Here is a 23,817-nt window from a genome sequence, read left to right as displayed (position 1 = left end):
CATAGGCAAACTTTGGTCCTCCAGATGTTTTGGATTTCAACTCCCACAATTCCTAACAGCCAGTAAGCTGTTAGGAATTGTGGGAGTTGAAGTCCAAAACACCTGGAGGGCCAATGTTTGCCCATGCCTGTGATAAACCTACATACTCATAAGTGAAGCCTTCCAATGTGGATAGTGAACTATTTGGTGAACCTCACCTCTGAACTCAATGGTCCTTGAGCATCGTATTTCTTTCAGTAAGGGATGCTTGGGCTCTCAAAACCCACCCACCTTCTGGAATCTAGAGGCACTAGCCGTCCCCTGCCACGCATTGCTGTGGCCCAGTCTGTGTGTATGTGTTTTATGTGTGTATATATTTTTTTTGTGTGTGTGTGTGTATGTGTGTGGTTTGCAATTGTGTTTTTTTTGTTTTTGTTTTTTTTTTTGGATTTTGTACTTTTCAGTGTTTTGATGAGTGAGGGTGATTTTTTGCGTGTGTTATAATGTATTTTTTATTATTATTTTTTTTGCTTTTTAAGTCTCTCCTGCTGTGTTTTTCAGTGTTTTGTGAGTGATGGTCACTTGTTGGCCTGATAGTGTCTTGTGTCCAAATTTGGTGTCAATTCGTCCAGTGGTTTTTGAGTTATGTTAATCCCACAAATGAGCATTACATTTTTATTTATATCCTAGCCATCCCCTGCCACGCGTTACTGTGGCCCAGTCTGTTTATATGAGTTTTGTGTGTGTATGTTAGTGTATATGTGTATATATGTGATTTTGCACATGTGTTACAAGGTTTTGTTTTTGTTTTTTGCTTTTTAAGTCTTCTGCTGTGTTTTTCAGTGTTTTTATGAGTGATGGTCACTCGTTGGCCTAATAAGTGTTTTGTGTCCAAATTTATTTTTTGGCTTTTTGTGTTTTTCAGTGTTTTTATTAGTGTCACTTGTTGGCCTGATACGTATATTGTTTCCAAATTTGGTGTCAATTCGTCCAGTGGTTTTTGAGTTATGTTAATCCCATAAATGAACATTACATTTTTATTTATATCCTAGCCATCCCCTGCCATTCGTTGCTATGGCCCTGTGTATTTGAGTTTTGTGTGTGTATGTGTGTGATATGTATATTGTGTCCAAATTTGGTGTCAATTCGTCCAGTGGTTTTTGAGTTATGTTAATCCCACAAACAAACATTACATTTTTATTTATATCCTAGCCATCCCCTGCCACGCGTTGCTGTGGCCCAGTCTGTGTATATGAATTTTGTGTTTGTATGTGTGTGTATATGTGTATATACGTGTTTTTTTGCGTGTGTTATAATGTAATTTTTATTTTTATTGCTTTTTAAGTCTCTCCTGCTGTGTTTTTAGTGTTTTATGAGTGATGGTCACTTGTTGGCCTGATAGTGTCTTGTGCCCAAATTTGGTGTCAATTCGTTCAGTCGTTTTTAGGTTATGCTACTCCCACAAACGAACATTACATTTTTGATATAGATATAGACAGGAGGCTGATATAGACAGGAGGCTTGAGTGGGAAGACTTTAGAACTGTCTTTTTAGGACTGTGGAAAGAAGGAAGAAACCACTTGTCTCCAGCATTCTATTGTTGTGAGCTTGATTTTAACTCCAGAGTCTGACAGGTTGATTCCTTTCAGGTCATTGGAAGGATGTGCAAAATCATCGACAAGACCTGTCTGTCTCCCACTCCGACATTAGAGCAGCACCTGATGTGGGATGACATTGCCATCCTTGCCCGCTACATGCTGATGCTCTCCTTCAACAACTCCCTCGATGTTGCCGCCCATCTCCCTTACCTCTTCCATGTAGTCACTCTCTTGGTAGCCACCGGCCCTCTGTCCCTTCGAGCTTCCACTCATGGCTTGGTCATCAACATCATCCATTCTCTGTGCACTTGTTCGCAACTCCACTTTAGCGGTAAGTCCTTCATGTGGTGCTTTTTATAGCCTTGGACATTAATCACTTCTTTTGCTTGGGCCCTGTTTCCTAGCAGCCAACTCAGGACAGTTTCAAGCGGTTGGCAAGGTACGGTGTAAATCTATCTGAACGACCAAGTCTAGGCCTTAGGCTACTCTTGTAAGGGCTCTTCCACATGTAATAATAATAATAATAATAATAATAATAATAATAATAATAATATGTTGTTGTTGTTGTTGTTGTGGTTGTTGTGGTTGTTGTGGTTCATTCGTTCAGTTGTCTCCGACTCTTCGTGACCTCATGGACCAGCCCACGCCAGAGCTCCCTGTCGGCCGTCACCACCCCCAGCTCCTTCAAGGTCAGTCCAGTCACTTCAAGGATGCCATCCATCCATCTTGCCCTTGGTCGGCCCCTCTTCCTTTTGCCTTCCACTTTCCCCAGCATAATTGTCTTCTCTAGGCTTTCCTTTCTTCTCATGATGTGGCCGAAGTACTTCAACTTTATCTCTAGTATCCTTCCCTCCAATGAGCAGTCGGGCTTTATTTCCTGGAGGATGGACTGGTTGAATCTTCTCACAGTCCAAGGCACTCTCAGAACTTTCCTCCAGCACCACAGTTCAAAAGCATCTATCTTCCTTTGCTCAGCCTTCCCTATGGTCCAGCTCTCATATTCGTAGGTTACTACAGGGAATACCATGGCTTTGACTAATAATATAGAGTAAAGTAATGTAATTGTAATCATAACCATACTAATAGAGTACAATAATAAGCCAAGGGGGGCTTTTCCAGCCTCAGTAAAGGGCTGAAAAACTCGGCTTATATTCGAGTATATACGATATTTATTTATTTACAGTATTTATATTCTGCCCTTCTCACTCAAAGGGGACTCAGGGTGGATGACACTACACAAATACAGCAAACATTCAATGCTGTCATACAATGACAGGGCAGACACAGTACATTGATAGAGGTATCTAGGCTATTCCCATCTTTGGTGTTGTGGAGGTTGTGCTTGATTCTGGCCACAAGAGGGTGCTGTCACTCCATCCACCATGCCGAAGAGCCATGTTCACAGACTTCCTCCTTTTGATGGTGTCGCCAGCATTTTTCTGGTATTTCCTTATGGTGCCATTAAAATACCTCCCTGCGTTACGTGCTACCTATTCATCTACTCACAGCTGTTTTCGATCTGCTAGGTGGGCAGTGAGCTGGGCTGAAGGTTGGGCACTCACCCCCGACCCGAGCTTTGAATTGCTAACCTTTCGATTGGCAAGATTTATTGCAGCAGGTGGTTAACTTGCTATGCTAAATCACGGCCTTTTAGTACAGCATTTAAAGGCATAGAATGAGTTCCAAAGAATCAATTCATTCATGGCAGTGGCTTTACAGCATAGTGAAGTGAAATGTAATTTATTGCCTAATGGTGCCATCTTTTAATTGTCGGGTGGCTTTCTGGTTTTGCGGCTAAAGAACAATGCTGTGTAGTAAAGATCAATATCTAGGTGAAAGTGTAAAGCATTTAGTCAGTCATTGAGCTCCTATTACGGTTTTAGATGTCTCTAAACAAGAGGGCAATGCACTTTCTAATAGAAGTACCTCTCTCTTCTGGAAAATGCATATGCTTCCCTTGGAGAAGAAGGCCGCTTCGTTGTCCTTTTTTATTGTTCTGGTGTAACTCCAAGCACTAAACCACAAAGTATCATTCAGAACACAAACTCTTGATAGATTGCAAAGATTTCAAAAGACTTGCCATATATACTTGAATATAAACCGACCCGAAAATAATAATAATAATAATAATAATAATAATAATAATAATAAACCTTTATTTATACCCCGCTAACATCTCCCGAAGGACTCGGTGCGGCTTACAGGAGACCGAGGCCCAGCACATCAATAAAACAATAGTATAACAATACAACAATAAATAAATCCCAAAAACAAGCAATAAACATTAAAACAATAGCAATAAACATTAAACAATAACACCATGACACATTTAAAAACCAAATGTAATGATTAAAAATTTAAAAATGCTGGGCATGACAGGTGAAATGAATAGGTTTTTTGGAGATAGGTGCGGTATGTAGACAATCTTAAATCTCTAGTAAAGTGCATTTGGGACATGATGCTTGGAGTTTCCTATTCTTGGAAGGCACACTGGAACAACCACGTCTTCAAGCTCTTCCTAAAGACTGCCAATGTTGGGGCTTGTCTGATGTCCTTGGGGAGAGAGTTCCAGAGTCGGGGGGCCACCACGGAGAAGGCCCTGTCCCTCGTCCCCCCCAATTGCGCTTGTGACGCAGGTGGGATCGTGAGCAGGGCCTCTCCAAATGATCGGAGAGATAGCATGGGTTCATATACGGAGATGTGGCCACCTAATTTTACCACAAAAAACTGGGAAAACGTATTGACTTGAGTATAAGCCGAGGGTGAGAAATGCAGCAGCTACTGGTCAACTTCAAAATAAAAATTGATACCAATAAAATTACACTAATTGAGGCATCAGTTGGCTAAATGTTTTTGAATATTTACATAAAACTATAATTTAAGCTAATACTGTCCAACTCTGATCAAACCATTATTCTAACCTTCTTCAGTGTAAATGTTCTTATGTATCCTTCCAATAACAATAAAGAGAGTAAAATATAATAATAATAATAATATATAATAATGGAAATGTATTAATAACAGTAATAATAGATTAAAATAGTAAATGTAATTATAATAATAGAGTAAAATAATGGAAATATAATAAGAGTAATAATAGAGTAAAATAATACATGTAATAATAATTATAAATAGAATAAAATAAAAAATGTTACATCTTGTCTCTTGCCTGTGTCATCAGGCAAGATACACCCCCGGAACCATAGAATCAAAGAGTTGGAAGAGACCTCATGGGCCATCCAGTCCAACCCCCTGCCAAGAAGCAGGAATATTGAATTCAAATCACCCCTGACAGGTGGCCATCCAGCCTCTGTTTAAAAGCTTCCAAAGAAGGAGCCTCCACCACACTCCGGGGTAGAGAGTTCCACTGCTGAACGGCTCTCACAGTCAGGAAGTTCTTCCTCATGTTCAGATGGAATCTCCTCTCTTGTAGTTTGAAGCCATTGTTCTGCGTCCTAGTCTCCAAGGAAGCAGAAAACAAGCTTGCTTCCTCCTCCCTGTGGCTTCCTCTCACATATTTATACATGACTATCATATCTCCTCTCAGCCTTCTCTTCTTCAGGCTAAACATGCCCAGCTCCTTAAGCCGCTCCTCATAGGGCTTGTTCTCCAGACCCTTGATCATTTTAGTCACCCTCCTCTGGACACATTCTAGCTTGCCAACTGCTGCTCTAGGCCAGAGTGAAGAGAGTTCGGGGCAAAAGACAGTTCCATCTTGTCTCCTGTGCTTTACTTATAATACAGGGTTAGTCGAAATGCATAGGCCAATAAGCCATTCAATTGAATGGCTTATTGGCCTATGCATTTTGACTAACCCTGTACAATACAATACAATACAATACAATATAATATAATATAATATTTATGATATTATAATGTAATACAATATAATGCTAATAATAATACAATATTGTAATTATATATTTTACATTACATGTAATATTACTAATAATATTACAATATAATGGTGTATTACAATATAGTAATGTACAATACTGATATTGTACTGTGCTAATAATATAATATATTGTATGTATATATCTTGTAAACCGCTCTGAGTCCCCTTCGGGGTAAGAAGGGCAGCATATAAATGCCGTAAATAAATATGAATAAATATATTATTATTATTATTAATAATAATAATAATAATAATAATAATAGAGAAAAATAATACAGTAAAATAATGTACATGTAATAATAACAGTAATAGTAGAGTAAAATTATAAATATAATAATAACAATAAACAGAGTAAAATAATAAATGTAATAATAATAATAAATAGAGAAAAATAATAAATTACAATTATAACTTGTAAGCCGTTCTGATTCTCCTTTGGGGTGAAAATGGCGACATATAAATGTAGTAAATTAAGAAATGTAATAATAATAATAATAATAATAATAATAGAGTAAAATAATGTAAATGTAATAATAATACTAGTAAATAGAGTAAAATAATAAATGTAACAACAATAACAGAGTAAAATAATAAATAACCTTGACTCGAGCGTAAGTCGAGGGGGACTTTTTCTGCCTAATTATCAGGAGATGGATGGGACACAGTGTGGTCCGTGGCACTTTTTGAAACACTGACTTTCAGAACATTTGTCAAAAATCATCAAAAAGGAAGCATGGGAGACAATTTGGTGGCCATTGATTCTATTTACCCGCAAGGAACCATCACATCACTGCCCACCATTCTCACACCTTAACATTGGAAAGAAATGGATTATCTCAAAATGACTCAATATATCATTACAGATGTATGTTACACAATTTATCTTTACTGCTTATCTTCTCTGTATACTTTGTTACTGTTGTTATTGTTCTGAACTGATCTACCAAATTTACATCTCCCATATAATGATAGCTAGAATGGCATGGGTTGAAATTATTATTCTCAGACTGAAAATTCAACATTTGCCAGGGCTGCCCCATGCAGATTAAATGATACAGATAAATGACTTGACTGCTTCAGTCAGGTCTGGTTCGTTACACATAAGGTAGCATGGTGTGAACTTGCACCTCCGATTAGGAAATCATTGATATGCATTCTGACAACAGACGTGTACGCGAAGTGACATTTGCCCCAGTATGTCACAGACAGTCGAAATCTTCACTCATCTTGATTCACAGAAATGAAGAAGTAAAATGGAAGTTCCTTTTTTCCATTCCTAAGACAGGGTTTCAAAAGCAGTCACTCCTGATCTTGGCTGTGCAAAGGTGTTCGTCTTCCCATTATTGCCAAAACAAGAGGAAAAATAATATATATTATCCTGCCCTTCAGTCAACTTTTGGGTGACATGCCCACCCCTTTTAGTTTATCTTCAGTGCCCTGTGAGATACATTAGACTGAGTGTTCCAGTGACATAGGGATTGTTTTGATGAGCTTACTCACCCCAATTTAATCCACATCACAGAAAATGCTCTTCCTGGGCAGAGAGCGGAAGATGTTTTTATTATATTGTATTATAATATATTGTATTATAGCTATTCTAATAATATAATGTAATATAATATTTCTAATAATGTAATATATTATAATTATAATGTAATATAATAGGGAGCCCCCGGTGGCGCAGTGGATTAAAATGTTGAGCTGCCGAGCTTGTTGACTGAAAGGTCACAGGTTCGAATCCGGGGAGCGGCGTGAGCTTCCGCTATTAGCCCCAGCTCCTGCCAACCTAGCAGTTCGAAAACATGCAAATGTGAGTAGATCAATAGGTACCGCTCCAGTGGTAAGGTAAGAGCATTCATGCTGGCCACATGACCTTGGAGGTGTCTACAGACAACGCCAGCTCTTTGGCTTAGAAATGGAGATGAGCACCACACCCCAGAGTCGGACACGACTAGACTTCATGTCAGGGGAAAACCTTTACCTTTACCTATTATAATATAATATATTGTTTATACATATAATATTTATAATATTATAAATACATATAATATTTATAATATTATAATGTAATGCAATATAATACTAATAATAATATATTATAATTATATATTTATATTACATTAGCCATCCCTTGCCACGCGTTGCTGTGGCCCAATCTGGTGATCTGGAAAATAAAGTAATTGGAAAGTGTTGGTTTCTAATATATGTAATTTCTTTATGCTTGTGGTGATGTAGAGATTGTCTGGTTGGCCTACTTTGGAACATGCAACATATAATTCTCCTTTATTAGAGGTCCCTTTCAAATCTATCATACTATGTGTATGCGTGAATCATATCTATCTATCTATCTATCTATCTATCATAGAATCATAGAGTTGGAAGAGACCTCATGGGCCATCCAGTCCAAGCCTCTGCCAAGAAGCAGGAATATTGCATTCAAATCACCCCTGACAGATGGCCATCCAGCCCCTGTTTAAAAGCTTCCAAAGAAGGAGCCTCCACCACACTCCGGGGCAGAGAGTTCCACTGCTGAACGGCTCTCACAGTCAGGAAGTTCTTCCTCATGTTCTATCTATCTATCTATCTATCTATCTATAACTATGGCTGGATGGCTCTTTGTCAGGAGGGCTTTGATTATGTTTTTTTGTCCTGGTGAAGGGAGTTTGACTGGATGGCCTTAAGTATTATCTGTTGGTCATGGGGGTTCTGGTGGGAAGTTTGCCCCAATTCCGTAATTGGTGGGGTTCAGAACTCTCTTTGATTGTAGGTGAACTATAAATCCCCAGTAACTACAACTCCCAAATGTCAAAGTCTATTTCCCCAAACTCTACCTGTGTACATATTTGGGCATATGGAATATTTGTGCCAAGTTTGGTCCAAATCCATCATTGTTTGAGTCCACACTGCTCTGTGGATGTAGGTGAACTACAACTCCCAAACTCAACGTCAATGCTCACCAAACCCTTCTACTGTTTTCTGTTGGTCATGGGAGTCCTGTATGCCCCATTTGGTTCAATTCTATCATGCTATTTGATTGTAGGTGAACTATAAATCCCAGCAACTACAACTCCCAAAAGACAAAATCAATTCTTTTTGAGTGAAGGACATACATTGGGTCGTTAGGTGTATGCTGTCCAGATTTGGTGTCAATTTGTCCAGTGGTTTATGAGTTATGTTAATCCCACAAACGAACATTACATTTTTATTTATATAGATGTGATATTACTAATAATATTACAATATAATGGTATAGTACAATATAGTAATATTTAATACTGATATAGTACTCTGCTAATAATATAATATATTGTATGCTGCTCTGAGTCCCCTTTGGGGTGAGAAGGGCGGCATATAAATGTTATAAATAAATATATAAATTTGTGTTTACAATTTTGGGACTGAAGTTCAATCTCTTTGCTTGTGTTTCCTTTCACAGAAGAGACCAAACAGGTCCTGAGGCTGAGCTTGACGGAGTTCTCACTGCCCAAGTTCTACTTGTTGTTTGGGATCAGTAAAGTGAAATCAGCAGCGGTCATTGCCTTCCGGTCCAGTTACCGGGACCGGTCCTTCTCTCCTGGCTCCTACGAGAGGGAAACGTTTGCACTCACATCCCTGGAAACTGTGACGGAGGCCCTGCTCGAAATTATGGAGGTATGATGTGCCATGAATGCGAGTGATGCGATTTCATTGGCAGGTTATTGAGCTAAACATTGACAGCCTATTCTATTTCTGTACTTTTTTCTTTTTGTCTTTACTGTTGATATGGTCAATGGACTAATCATTAAACTTCGTAATTGGCAGCCTATTGCAGTGTTTCTCAACCTGGGGGTCGGGACCCCTCTGGGGGTCGTGAGGGAGTGTCAGAGGGGTTGCCAAAGACCATCAGAAAACATAGAATTTTGTTGGTCATGTGAGTTCTGTGTGGGAAGTTTGGCCCAATTCTATCCTTGGTGGAGAACAGAATACTCTGATTGTAGGTGAATTATAAATCCCAACAACTACAACTCTCAAATGTCAAGGTCTATATTCCCCAAACTCCACCAGTATTCACATTTGGGCATATTGAGTATTTGTGTCATGTTTGGTCCAGATCCATCATTGTTGGAGTGCACAGTGCTTTCTAGATGTAGGTGAACTACAACTCCAAAACTCAAGGTCAATCCCCATCAAACCCTTCCCATATTTTCTGTTGGTCATGGGAGGTCTGTGTTCCAAATTTGGTTCAATTCCGTTGTTGGTGGATTTCAGAATGCTCTTAGATTGGAGGTGAACCATAAATCCCAGCAACTACAACTCCCAAATGACAAAATCAATCCTCTCCACAACCCCAGCAGTATTCAAATTTGGTTGTATTATTGGATATTTGTGCCTAGTTTGGTCCAGTGAATGCAAACATACCCTGCATATCAGATGTTTACATTACGATTCATAAAAGAACACAATTACAGTTGTGAAGTAGCAACAAAAATAATGTGATGGTTGGGGGTCACCACAACATAAGGAACTGTATTAAGGGGTCGCAGCATTAGGAAGGTTGAGAAACACTGGCCTATTGATTTGTATTTGTGGATATTTTAGTTCTTGTGGGCAGTATTACCATAACAAGAAAGACAAATGAAAATACCAGGACAATAGCAGTGAATAGTAGCCATTTGCCTTGACTGCATCTGAGAAGAATAAAGAGAGAGAGTGGATCATACCACTTCAGCAAAGGATCAGGCGCCATGGTGGTACTATGGGTTAAACTGTTGTGCCGGCTGGACTGCTGACCTGAAGGTTGGTGTTTAAAATCTTTAAGACGGAGTGAGCTCCAGCTTCTCATGCAGGGACATGAGAGAAGCTGTGCTGGTACAGCTGTACCAGAAGCTCCCACTTTATTTGCTTTGTATTAAGTGTTTGCTTGCAGCCCAAGGCTTGGGATTCTGCAGAAGGGTGGCTTCCTGTTAAAGTTTGCAGTTATAGGGCAGGCCCCCTGTCCATCATCGTTAAGTTTGGTTCCGCCCTCTGTTCAGGACAATTGAGAAAGGAAGGGAGCCATTTTCAGTCATTCTCAGCAAGGGAAGTCAATGTACTGGACGTGTACAGACTTCTCCTGTACAAAGGCTTCAACCCTTAAGACCTCCTGGGGGAGAACAGTCTTAAGAACATCTAAAGATTCCCAAAGGTTCCAGGGAAACAGCCTTACAGCCCTGAGGAATTTGGGAGGGAATAATAGCTTTGAACATCTAAGAACTCCAGCTGAAGTGACTACAGGCCTACTGGTAGGTCCACTCGGTGCTTTGAGACGCAGATCAACCCGGTAGTGGAGCCCACATCAGTTAGGTTTAGGATCACAGTCAGCCTGGGAGAAGTTTGGAAAGGGATTTTCCTTTAGAGTAAAGTAACAGTTAGAAGCCACCAGTTGCACAGAGCCTGGAAGCATTTGTTTAACCTTTTGAAGATAAAAGAAGTTTCTATTGATTGTTTTACCAATAAAAGACTTTGTTATATTTTACAAGCCCTCTAAAGACTGTTTATGGTGGAAATCCTTAAGAATTTCTCTTCGGGCCCCCTGGCTTCCCGCTGGGCTAAAGTTGCACGTCCTGTTTTAAAAGCAATTCGTTTCAAGCCCAGCACGCAACAGAACAGAAGCCTCTCAGTGGATGGTGACACATCCGTGCGTGCCTTGGGCAACGTCCCTGCAGACGGCCAAATTTCTCACACCAGAAATGACTTGCAGTTTCTCAAGTCACTTTTGACACAAAAAAAGAGCAAAGAATCACCTTTGCTAATGCTTCCCTTTTGAATTTTTGAATTCTTTTAAAAAGAGCTTCCCATTAAAATTCCAAAGCAACACAGAGGATGGGAATAGAGAGGTTCAAGCCCAGCCTGCTCTCTGATTCCTGGCATTATCATTTTGTCATTTTGGATTTGTATTTGCTGGGATTTATAGTTCACCTACAATCAAAGAGCATTCTGAACTCCACCAGCGATGGAATTGAACCAAACTTGGCACACAGAACTTCCACGAGTCCCCTTTCGGGGGGAGAAGGGCGGGGTATAAATATAGGAAAAAATTGTACCTCTTGAAGATTTTGTGTGTCGAGGTGACACTGTGGAGCCTTCAAAAATATGGACTCCTCCTGACAATGATGCAGCCCATCATCTCATGTCAGGACTCAACCATTCCATTCTTTTATATCCAAAGACCAGTGATGCGTAAGAGGCAAGGAAGAGGGGACTGCACATTATTTTTCACATCAGTATCTCAGAAATGCTGCCGCAGCTGAACATAAAAGCCAGAGTACAATGTATTCATAGGAAGGCAGCTGTCACGATCCATTAGTGCAGTGTTTCTCAACCTTCGTAATGCCACGACCCCTTAATACAGTTCCTCATGTTGTGGTGACCCCCAACTATAACATTATTTTGGTTGCTACTTCATAACTGTACTTTTACTCCTGTAATGAATCGTAATGTCAATATCAGATATGCAGATGTATTTTCATTCACTGGACCAAATTTGGCACAAATACCCGATATGCTCAAATTTGAATGTTGGGGGGGGGTTGATTTTGTCATTTTGGATTTGTAGTTTCTGAGATTTATAGTTCACCTACAATCAAAGAGCATTCTGAACTCCACCAATTTATTTATTATCATTTATTTCCTATACTTTTACCCCGTCCTTCTCACCCATGAGGAGGGACTCAGGGCAGCCTCACAAAAGCATAATCGGATGCCAGCATCATAAAAAAATCGGCAATACATAAAAAAATATTTAAAACAGTAATTAAACAGTTAATTAAAACATGTCTGTTAAAATCAGAATCCAGAATCCAGTCCAGGGAAAGTCATTGTCTTAAATCTTCTTTCAGTTACTGTTATTACTGGTCAAATGTGTGGTCCCATAGCCAGGTCTTAAGACAGGAGGGAGGTGGCCAATCTTATGTCCCTGAGGAGGGAGTTCCACAGACAGGGGGCCACTGCTGAGAAGGCCCTGCCCTCGTCCCCACTTGTCGTGTTTGTGGTGGTGGGATCAAGAACAGGGCCTCTCTGGATGATCTTAAATTTCATGATGGTTCATAACAGGAGATACATTCGGACAGGTAGACTGGGCCAGAACCAATGATGGAATTGAACCAAACTTGGCACACAGGACTCCCACAACCAGCAGAAAATCCTGGATGGGTTTGTTGGGCATTGATTGTGAGTTTGGGATTTGTAGTTCACCTACTCCAGAGAGCACTAATGGATCTGGACCAAACTTGGCACGGATACTCAATATGCCCAAATGTGAATACTGGTGAAGTTTGGAGAAAATAGACTTTGCCATTTGGGAGTTGTAGGAATCAAAGAGCATTCAGAACACTCCACCAAGAGGCAATTGGACCAAACTTCCCACACAGAACCCCCATGACCAACAGAAAATACTGTGTTTTCTGATGATCTTTGGTGACCCCTTCTGACACCCTCTTGTGACACCCAGGTTGAGAAACGCTGTGTTAGTGGAACAGGAAAATGCCAGTCGCTATCTATATATATAAAAATGCTCTGTGCATAATGAGTATCTTAAAAACAAAAAAACTACAGGGCCAAATGACCCCAAATTTGGCAACAAAACTCCTCACAACCCAAGGAGTGACTATCACTGAAAAAAACCCCACAAAAACAGAGACAAAGGAAGAAGAGAAAGGGGGAGGGAAGGAAGGAAGGACAGAGAGAAGGAAGGATGAAACCAAAGAGTGAAAGAAGGAATGAAAGAAAGAGGTAGAGAAGGAAGAAAGGAGAGAAAGGGGAAGAAAAGGGGGGGGGGGGAGGAATAGGTAGGTCCCTCTTTTTCATAATAGTCCAGATATCTACCTCTACTTCAAAAATTCTTACTATAGGCCACAGCAACGCGTGGCAGGGAACAGCTAGTTGCTTTATAGAATCATGAAGGGAACAACACCTTAATTTGTGTTGACATTAAGCACTTAGATATTCCTTTTGGTTTTTTCATAGGCATGCATGAGAGATATTCCGACCTGCAAGTGGCTCGACCAGTGGACAGAACTTGCTCAAAAGTAGGTTGTGCCAGGTGGCATGTCAGTGTTACGGTTGGGATAAGATGACTTTGGTAGTTTCCTTCCAGCCAGTGTTGTTTCAATCGACCACTTTCTTCCTCAACAGGTTTGCATTCCAGTATAATCCCTCCCTCCAACCGCGAGCCCTGGTTGTCTTTGGGTGTATCAGCAAGCGAGTGTCTCACGGTCAGATCAAGCAAATCATCCGGATTCTTAGCAAGGTGCATACCTTTTTTGTCATTCCTTCGTTATTCTGTAATTTTTGAATTTTGTTACTGGCAATGGCGAGCAGTTACACATTTCCATGTCTCTTCTGATAGATTTCTGAAGTCCCATTCACCTGCCAAGTTCTGTATAGAGAAGGCTTTCAGTCTCGGGCCCACTTCGCATCCTTGGTAGCAATTTTATGTTTTGTTTTGTTATACTTTCAAACAAACTTGAGCTGGAAAAGCTCCCAGAGTATCTTATATATGATCTTTAGGGAAAAGAAATGACCTTTTGAAATGATAACTTTTTGGAAAACCATAATCTCCAAAGCCTTTTGAAAGCGTGATTAATTCTCCAAAAGGACCCGGACTCTGTGATTTTAATTGTTGTTTTAATGTAATGTTTTAATTGGGTGGTTTTAATGTTTTGTTTATCCATTGATGTATGTATACATGCGGCATTGAATTGTTGCCTTTGTAAGGCCGCCTTGAGTCCCCTTTGGGGTTGAGAAAGGCAGGATACAAGTATGGTAAATACTAGAGACAAAGTTGAAGTACTTTGGCCACATCATGAGGAGACAGCAAAGCCTAGAGAAGACAATGATGCTGGGGAAAGTGGAAAGTAAAAGGAAGAGGGGCCGTCCAAGGGCAAGATGGATGGATGCCATCCTTGAAGTGACTCGACTGACCTTGAAGGAGCTGGGGGTGGTGACTGCTGACAGGGAGCTCTAGCGTGGGCTGGTCCATGAGGTCACGAAGAGTCGGAGACGACTGAACGAATGAACAACAACAAATAAATTTGCATTCATACCACTTGGAATGATAATAATAATCATCATCATCATCATCTTTATTTAATACCCCGCCACCATCTCCCCAATGGGGACTCGGGGCGGCTTACATGAGGCCAAGCCCAACAGCATATTACAATAAAGTAAAACCAAAACACAATAACAACACAGTAAAATACTATTGATTCTATGAAATACATACAACATATGAGTACAAAAAGACAGAGTGAGCTCCCGTCTGTGAGCTCCAGCTTCCCATGCAAGAACATGATAGAAGCCTCGCACAGGGTGGTAACACATCCGTGCATCCCCTGGACAATGTCATTGCAGTTGGCCAATTCTCTCACACTAGAAGCAACTTGCAGTTTCTCAAGTTGCTCCTCACACAATTTGTAAAAACCTAGGAAACAGGATAGGCCTTCAGCAGAGCCTTTGTTGTAATTGTGTGTCTTCAGGTTTATGGCAACATTATGCTGCATCTGCCATGGGGTTTTCAAAAGGAGTGAAAGTGGGGAAGGCCTTGCTCAAGAGCCAGTTAATTTGAGGACAGGTTGAGCATCCCTTATCCAGAATTTTGAAGTAATCTAAAATCCAAAATTGTCCAAAAGGTTGGGTGATACATTGACATCCTTGCTTTCCAATGGTTCAGTGGACACAAGCTTTGTTTCACATACAAAATATTTGTATAACATTCTCTTCAGGCTCTGTAAGGTAAAGGTAAAGGTTTTCCCCTGACATGAAGTCCAGTTATGTCCAACTCTGGTGTAGTGCGCATCTCCATTTCTAAGCCGAAGAGCTGGCGTTGTCCGTAGACACCTCCAAAGTCATGTGGCCAGCATGACTGCATGGAGAAGATCGACTCTGTATATAATGTCCATTAATTAAATGTTTCCTTGGAAGCTTTTAAACTAAGGCTTGATGGCCATCTTTTGGGGGTACTTTGTGCTTTTTCCAGAAAGGCAGAAGGTTGGACTTGATGGTTCATATGGCCTCTTCCAACTCTGTTATTCTATGATTCTGTGTTTAGACTAGGGGCCGCGGTGGCGCAGCGGGTTAAACCAAAGCTGCAGAATTTGCTGACCGGAAAGTTGGCGGTTCAAATCCGTGGACGGGCTGAGCTCCTTTTGTTAGCCCCAGTTTTTGCGAACCTAGCAGTTCAAAAACATGCCAATGTGAGTAGATGAATAGGTACTGCTTCGGCAGGAAGGTGACGGCGCTCCATGTAGTCATGCCAGCCACATGATCTAGGAGGCATCTATGGACAATGCCAGCTCTTTGCCTTAGAAATGGAGATGAGCACCAACCCCCAGAGTTGGATTAGACTAGACTTAATGTCTAAGGGAAACCCTTTCCTGTATCTTTTATGGTCCCATCTCCAAAATGTCTCATTATGTGCATATACGCAAATCTGGAAAATCTGGGGGGGAAAATGGGAAAAAATCCAAAACACTTCTGGTCCCATTTTGGACAAGGGAGATGCAATCCGTCCTGGTGAACCATAGCCAATTCAGGGCTGCTCTTCTCACCCCTGTGATGTTTTTCCTTCTGGTTTTGGTGCCACCATGTGGCTTGTTTGGGCAAATGTTGCATGGCATGTGTTTGTGTCTGTGGCCAATTATTTCCCTCTACAACATTTAGAAGCAGAGCTTGCTGTGGATTGCATTTGAGATAAAGGTTGCTGCCACCAACAAGTCTTTCCCCCAATATATCAAGTAGAAGGGAACCAGGAAGTCCCTCTTCCAAACTACCCTGCAGCGTCATAACAAGTGCAGAGATATGAGGCTTCCACATTCTGGAACCCTGAAAATGTCACGGTGTCCAGGCCTAAGTAAGCGGATGCAGTGTAAACGATGAGGAAAATTAGAAGGAAGTCTGTGTCACATTTCCCCAGGATGCTGGACAGCTAACACATTGCATAACAACTCACAGTGTGATCATGTGCAAAATTTACATGCGAGTAATATTTGTCAACTGAGTAAAACAGACATATTGTTGTCATCTCACGGTCAGGAATCCTAGAAGGAATACACAGACACTGGGTGAACTTGATGTCATGCGCATGATGAGAAGATTTAGATGGAAATCTATATCTTAGGTCACCAGGATGTTGGATAGCTAACATATTGCATAACTACCCACAGTGCAATCATGTGCAGACTTACATGAGCGTATTATGTGTTGAAGCCAGTGTTACTTCTGTACTAACATATAAAATAATTGACGTTTAATATGACGAATCTGATATATGTAAATTATAGATGCATTTGGTTTTATGTCTTCTTTTCCCAGTTTGGAAGTGGGGAAAAGGACCACATTTTCCTCTTCCAAGCTGAATGCTCTTTTCTCTTTATCGACAACAGGGTCTTGAGAGCTGCTTGAAAGGCCCCGATAACTACAACAGCCAAGTCCTCATTGAAGCCACAGTGATAGCACTCACCAAACTCCAGCCGCTCCTCAATAAGGTGAATGTTGTATGTCAGCCTGTGATTGTGTCTGATGTTAATGTCGATATTTATGCTGGGAATGATGTTTATGTTGATGTTCATGGTTGGAATGGGAAACTTCCTGAGAGTGGGCCTGGGAATGAGGGTTTTCTTGGGCCTAAGTTCAGAAGAGAGTCCTGACCTGTCCCAAGAAGATTCACAAGGCCACATTCTTGTGAGAGGCCCTTTGCCGCTTTTCTCAGAACAACTGTCTGATCATGATTTGTCAGGTGCAGAAGTTAATGAGGGAGATGATAATAACCGCTTGGACAGAATGCAAAGTTTTAGTAAATAGAGGCAAAGTCTTCAGAGGCTGAGAGGATCAGTGCAGCAACAACAAAAGAGAGATAACAAACCTTTATCTGGTGGGAAGATAAACAAAAATGCTTTCCTTTCAGAGAAAAATTTATAATGATTCATGGGAGAGAGTTGCCTCAGTTGGGTCAACGTTGTTATTTTATCATGGTCATGGTTTCAAGTGCTCTGAGTTTCTTGTACCAAGTTTTTGCCAAGATCAAGATTTGTCTATGAGATTTTCCTGCTCTCTTGTTTCATGGATTTTTATATACTCATTTTTATATGCCTAATTTCATGGATATTTATATACTCAGGTTTCTTGCTTTCCTTTGAATCTTATGAACTATTATTTATATTTGATCTTTATTGGTTTAGCTATTTTTTACTGTTGATCTGCAATATAATATAATCTAATATATAATATTATAATATTATATTATAATATAACAATAATATAATATAATATAATAATATAATATAATATAATATAATATAATATAATATAATATAATATAATATAATATAATATAATCTGCAATAAACTGCTTGATGATTTTACCAAGCTGGTGTGGTTTTTTTTTTTATCGTGTCATCAGCAACCATACCATTGTATTACATTTCTAACAGAACAAAACAAACACACAGATTAAAAAAACACAGATTTTCCAAACTTGGTAGTTGGTTAAATGTCCTTTGACCAGTATCTGGCCACTTGGAGTGCCTCTGGTGTTGCCGCAAGAAGGTCCTCCATGGTGCATGTGGTCCTCAGGTCCTCAGGGTGCATTGCAGCAGGTGGTCAGTGGTTTGTTCTTCTCCGCACTCGCATGCCGTGGATTCCACTTTGTAGCCCCATTTCTTAAGGTTGGCTCTGCATCTTGTGGTGCCAGAGCGCAGTCTGTTCAGCTCCTTCCAAGTCGCCCAGTCTTCTGTGTGCCCAGGGGGGAGTCTCTCATCTGGTATCACCCATGGATTGAGGTGCTGGGTTTGGGCCTGCCACTTTTGGACTCTCGCTTGCTGAGGTGTTCCAGCGAGTGTCTCTGTAGATCTAAGAAAACTATGTCTGGATTTAAGTCGTTGACGTGCTGGCTGATACCCAAACAGGGGATGAGCTGGAGATGTCTCTGCCTTGGTCCTTTCACTATTGGCTGCTACTTCCCGGCGGATGTCAGGTGGTGCAATACCGGCTAAGCAGTGTAATTTCTCCAGTGGTGTGGGGCGCAGACACCCTGTGATAACGTGGCATGTCTCATTAAGAGCCACATCCACTGTTTTAGTGTGGTGAGATGTGTTCCACACTGGGCATACGTACTCAGCAGCAGAGTAGCATAGTGCAAGGGCAGATGTCTTCACTGTATCTGGTTGTGATCCCCAGGTTGTGCCAGTCAGCTTTTGTATGATGTTGTTTCTAGCGCCCACGTTTTGCTTGATGTTCAGGCAGTGCTTCTTATAAGTCAGAGCATGGTCCAGAGTGACTCCCAGGTATTTGGGTGTGCTGCAATGCTCCAGTGGGATTCCTTCCCAGGTAATCCTCAGAGCTCGGGATGCTTGTCTGTTCTTAAGGTGAAAGGCACATGTCTGTGTTTTAGATGGTGTGGTGTTTAAGGTAAACTCCCGTGGTTCCTTGCATCTTGCCTTGTAGTGCCTTGTAGGTAAGGAGAAGTTGACTGCGCAAGACGAAATGCTTTATTTGTGTCCTCAGAACGAAGAGGCCCAGTAGCTGCAGTTCTTCTTCTCCCCTTTCTCTCTAAGCATCTTTCTATCTTTGTCATGGAGTTTTGCATTCAGGTTTAAGCTTTCTGTTGTTTCTCCTTCCCCCCAGGACTCGCCTATGCACAAGGCCCTCTTCTGGGTCGCTATGGCTGTTTTGCAGCTGGATGAAGTCAATCTGTATTCGGCAGGCACGGCTCTCCTTGAACAGAATCTCCATACACTAGACAACCTTCGAGTATTCAACGACAAAGTAAGCAAGATGGGAAAACTGTTGCAGCATGCTTATCTCTCAGTCAGAAGGAGGTGGTTTTTCAGTATGGCACCTTCAATCCTTACACTTTGTAGAAAACTGAAAGGTAATCTCCCCAATTAGATAGATGTCTCTATATTGAATCAATGGAAGGTAAAGGCTGGCTGTATTAAGCACCAAAGCCCTGCCAAAGCCTTAAGCGTATCCCTCAATGTTTTTAATCTTCTCCCTGCCAAATCCCAGAATCTGTATTTTGGCTTTCATAACAGAGCCCTGAAGAAGTCTTCATGGAGATCAGACGGCCACTGGAATGGCACTGCAAGCAGATGGACCACTTTGTGGGACTCAATTTCAACTCTAACTTCAACTTTGCACTTGTGGGGCATCTGCTGAAAGGTAGAGGAATCAGACATGCCTCTATGTTGGGGGTGATTTTTGTTTTGCTCATTTAATACTGTTCTCGGAGTAGATGGAAGCAATAGTACAGTTGGCATCAGGGTTTGTGCCAGTGCCTTGAGTTCTGTATCCTGTGTAAGTGAGTAGTTGATCAAAGTTTGGAAACTGTCTGTAGGCCAATAAAGCCTTGCCTGCCAGAGCTTGTGAGAGCGTGATGTTGTTCTCCAGAAGTTTTTGTTGATTGTTCACCGTGTTTTGAGTGGTCTCAAGTGGGACCTATAAGTAACCATATATTTCATATATTTATTTATTTCATATATTTATATCTCGCCCTTCTCCCCACAAGGGGGACTCAGCGCGGCCTCACATGAGCATCAGAGGATGCTAACAACATAAATACCATTAAAACTACAACTCACAATAAAATCATTTTAAAACATTGTACATCATCAATAAAATTTAACAATAAATTAATAGATTAACATGCCAGTAAAACCAAGCCGAGAGAATCCATGTCGCAAAAATCCAAATTTCCTTTTTCTGTTGCCGCTGGCCTCTAAGTGAATGCCTGGCCCCAGTACCAGATCTTCAGTTGTTTCCTAAAGGACAGGAGGGAGGTGGCCAACCTGATATCCTTAGGGAGAGAGTTCCACAGATGGGGGGCCACTGCCGAGAAGGCCCTGTCTCTTGTCCCCACCAACCTCATTTGCAAGAGTGGTGGGATCGAGAGCAGGGCCTCTCTTGATGATCTTAAGCTTCGTGATGGTTCATAGCAGGAGATACCTTCGGACAGGTAATCTGGGCCAGAACCGTTCAGGACTTTAAAGGTTAAAACCAGCACTTTGAATTGTGCCCAGAAGCTAATCGGCAGCAAGTGGAGCTGGCGCAACAGAGGAGTGCTATGCTCCCTGTACGCAGCTCAAGTTAACAACCTGGCCGCCGACCGCTGGACTAATTGGAGCTTCCAAGAAGTTTTCAAAGGCAGCCCCACGTAGAGAGCATTGCAGTAGTCTATTCAGGATGTAACCCGAATAGGGTTATCATTTTGTGTTTTTGGTCTGTCTTGTAGTAAATGATTTGCGGGTATTAATCTTGCCTTGTTAGACACAAAATGACTAATGATACACTACTATTCATAACAAAGTTCTTAATCCTGATCCTATTGCTTTTTTAGTTTCATGGAGACGTTACGTTGTGGAGCATTCAAAATAGTAATCCCTGTCGCAGGAGATAGTCATTCCCATTCTTGGCATCTGATTGTCCAGCAAAACCAAGCTCCAGATAAAGCTTTGGCCACTTTTTGCCGTGCTCTGACTAATCCACAACTGACTGTACTCCTGTTGTACCCCAGCCAGAGTTCACCTTGCCCTTAGCACCAACCAGGAATCCAAAAGGAATCGTAAAACAGTATGTTTGTAAAAGTACATATAAAAAGGGGGAAATCACTAAAAGAAGTAAGAAAAGCAAAATACAACAGGTAATTATAAAAAGTAGTCAATAAGTAAAAAGCCCAACCCAACTGGTAAGAAGTAAACATTTCAGAGGCAATAATCCATAGGTACATAAAAACAAGAGTCGTGACATGAGCATAGATCCAGAAAACAAGAATCAAAACATGAACATGAATCCAGAACCAAAACCAAAACTCCCAAGACGTTAGACTAGAACCATGAACGGGAGCAGGACTCGATATCCTCACAGCTTTGCAGTGTTGCCTGATCTGAATTCCCAAAGTGACACTCTCTACTTTAAAGGACTGCAAAACATCAAGTCATTTCTTTGACTTGGCTTTCCAGCTTGTGAAATTGTCTCTGCACTTCCTTCTCACGAAGCCTCCTTGATTTCCTGAGCTTGATGTTTTTCTCCCTAAGATCGAGCCTGATATCTCTGTCTAAGACAGCTGTTCCCTCAGATAAATAATAATAATAATAATAGTAGTAATAATAATAATAATAATAATAATAATAATAATAATACTTTATTTATATACTGCTCCATCTCCCTGAGGGGACTCAGAGGGGACTCCCAGGTAACATCACAAAACATACAAAGTAAAAAACAACATAACCATAGAATTAACAAAACAAAATATAAGCATAAAAATCCTCGCCATGACATTTAAAAGAATCCTGCCTGTCCAAGGCAATTAAATTTTTTTTAAAAGGCCGGGCCAAGATTTGTGCAAGCCCAAAAATTCTAGGGGGCCCGGTAATTAAGTGCAATGCTATGGCAGGCAACAACAATATTAGGTACGGGTCAGTGGCTGTTCATTCCGGGGCCGATTAGAGGAAATGATCTGGGTAATTGGTAGGAAGAATAAGGCCGTATTCGACAATGTATAGGGCTGAGTTAGAACTGGTCATTTTCAAAGGCTTGTTGAAATCACCAGGTCTTCAAGCTCTTATGAAAGGAGGGGAGGGATGGGGCCTGTCTTATTTCCTTTGGAAGAGCATTCCAGAGGCGGGGGGCCACCACTGAGAAGGCCCTCTCTCTCATCCCCACCAACCGTACTTGAGACGGTAGTGGGACTGAGAGGAGGGCTTCCCCTTTTCTTTCATTTCCTATCCTTTCCTTTCAGATAACGCTCTGCTTAATGTAATGTTTATTTCTGTAGGCTACCGGCACCCCTCTGCAACCATTGCAGCACGGACCATAAGGATCCTGCACACGCTCCTCTCTCTGGTTAACAAACACAGGAACTGTGACAAGTTTGAGGTGAATACCCAGAGTGTGGCTTACCTTGCAGGTAAAAAAACCCAATCTCTTTGGCTTGTATCCAATCCAGGCTTCTTTGTGTGTAAAATGCTTCTCTCAAAAATGTGAATTGCAAAAAGAGAGATCTGGTGCACTGCGGAGCTTCCATGGCTGAGCAAGGGGAAGACTAGGGGTCAATGTGGAGTATCCCCTGGCCTAATTTGATATAGTTATATGGATAAAACTAGGTGTACCCACCACGCATTGGTGTGACCAGTCTTCTCTCCTTCTTTCCCTACTTCCTTCGCTCCCTCTTTCCTTCCTTCATTCCCTTTTCATCTTTCGTTCTCTCCTTCCTTCCTTCTCTATCTCTTTCCTTCCCTCCCCCTTTTTTCTTTTCATTCCTCTTTCTGTCCTTTCTTCCTTCTCTACCTCTTTCCTTCCTTCGGTCTTCACTTCCTTCTTTCCTTCCCTCCCTCTTTCTCTCCTTCTTTCCCACCTTCCTTCACTCCCTCTTTCCTTCTCTCCCTTTTTTCCTTCTCTCCTTCCTTCCTTCCTTCTCTACCTCTCTCCTTCCTCCCGCCTTTTTCTTTTCCTTCCGCTTTCTCTCCTTTCTTTCTTCTCTACATCTTTCCTTCCTTTGATGTTTGCTTCCTTCCTTCCTTCTTTCCTTCCCTCCCTCTTTCTCTCCTTCTTTCCCTCCTTCCTTCGCTCCCTCTTTCCTTCTTTCCCTTTTTTCTTCCCTTCTCTCCTTCCTTCCTTCTCTACTTCTTTCCTTCCTCCCCCTTTTTCTTTTCCTTCCGCTTTCTCTCCTTTCTTCCTTCTCTACCTCTTTCCTTCCTTTGGTGTTCGCTTCCTTCCTTCCTTCTTTCCTTCCATCCCTCTTTCTCTCCTTCTTTCCCTCCTTCCTTCGCTCTCTCTTTCCATCTTTCCCTTTTTTTTCTTTCCTTCTCTCCTTCCTTCCTTCTCTACTTCTTTCCTTCCTCCCCCCTTTTTCTTTTCCATCCTCTTTCTCTCCTTTCTTTCTTCTCTACCTCTTTCCTTCCTTCGGTCTTCGCTTCCATGCTTCCTTCATTTTTTCCCTTCCTCTTTCTTTTTTCTTTCTTTCTCACTTTACTTCCCATTCTCTTCCCTTTTTTTGCATCGTCATTTAGTTTTTTGTCATTTAGCTTTTGGGAGGGGGGAGTATGAGTAATGGTCACTCATTGGTCTGTTAGGGGTATAGTGTCCAAATTTCGTGTCAATTCATCCAGTGGTTTTGGAGTTATGTTGATCCCACAAATGAACATTACATTTTTATTTATATAGATGAGGGCATAAATAATGTAAACATGATAGAATGGAAGACGAGTTCATCTCTGGCGACTCCTTTTGGGATTTGCTTCCCTCTTTTTAAAAAAAGTCATTTGGTTGCATTGTTTTCCCTTTGCTGTTCAAGAAACAATCTAAACCTACTCATTAAATATTTTT

At 41.2% G+C, this 23,817-nt stretch overlaps 1 protein-coding gene across 2 annotated transcripts in view; it reads left to right on the top strand.

Moving 5' to 3' along the window:
• NF1 (neurofibromin 1) overlaps positions 1-23,817 on the top strand; it is a 252,287-nt gene that overhangs the window by 208,262 nt on the left and 20,208 nt on the right. For both annotated transcript variants that reach the window (XM_060757064.2, XM_060757062.2), the window contains 8 exons: positions 1,629-1,908; positions 8,912-9,126; positions 13,459-13,520; positions 13,627-13,741; positions 16,878-16,979; positions 19,117-19,257; positions 19,527-19,653; positions 22,268-22,399. In XM_060757064.2, coding sequence (XP_060613047.2) covers positions 1,629-1,908; positions 8,912-9,126; positions 13,459-13,520; positions 13,627-13,741; positions 16,878-16,979; positions 19,117-19,257; positions 19,527-19,653; positions 22,268-22,399 — 1,174 coding nt within the window. The remainder of the gene's footprint in view (positions 1-1,628; positions 1,909-8,911; positions 9,127-13,458; positions 13,521-13,626; positions 13,742-16,877; positions 16,980-19,116; positions 19,258-19,526; positions 19,654-22,267; positions 22,400-23,817) is intronic.

Source organism: Anolis sagrei, chromosome 11 (assembly GCF_037176765.1).
Source record: "Anolis sagrei isolate rAnoSag1 chromosome 11, rAnoSag1.mat, whole genome shotgun sequence".
In the NCBI taxonomy this organism is placed as follows: Eukaryota; Metazoa; Chordata; class Lepidosauria; order Squamata; family Dactyloidae; genus Anolis; species Anolis sagrei.
The sequence above is the reverse complement of the archived record's forward strand: the minus strand, read 5'-3'. Positions and strand labels throughout refer to the sequence as shown.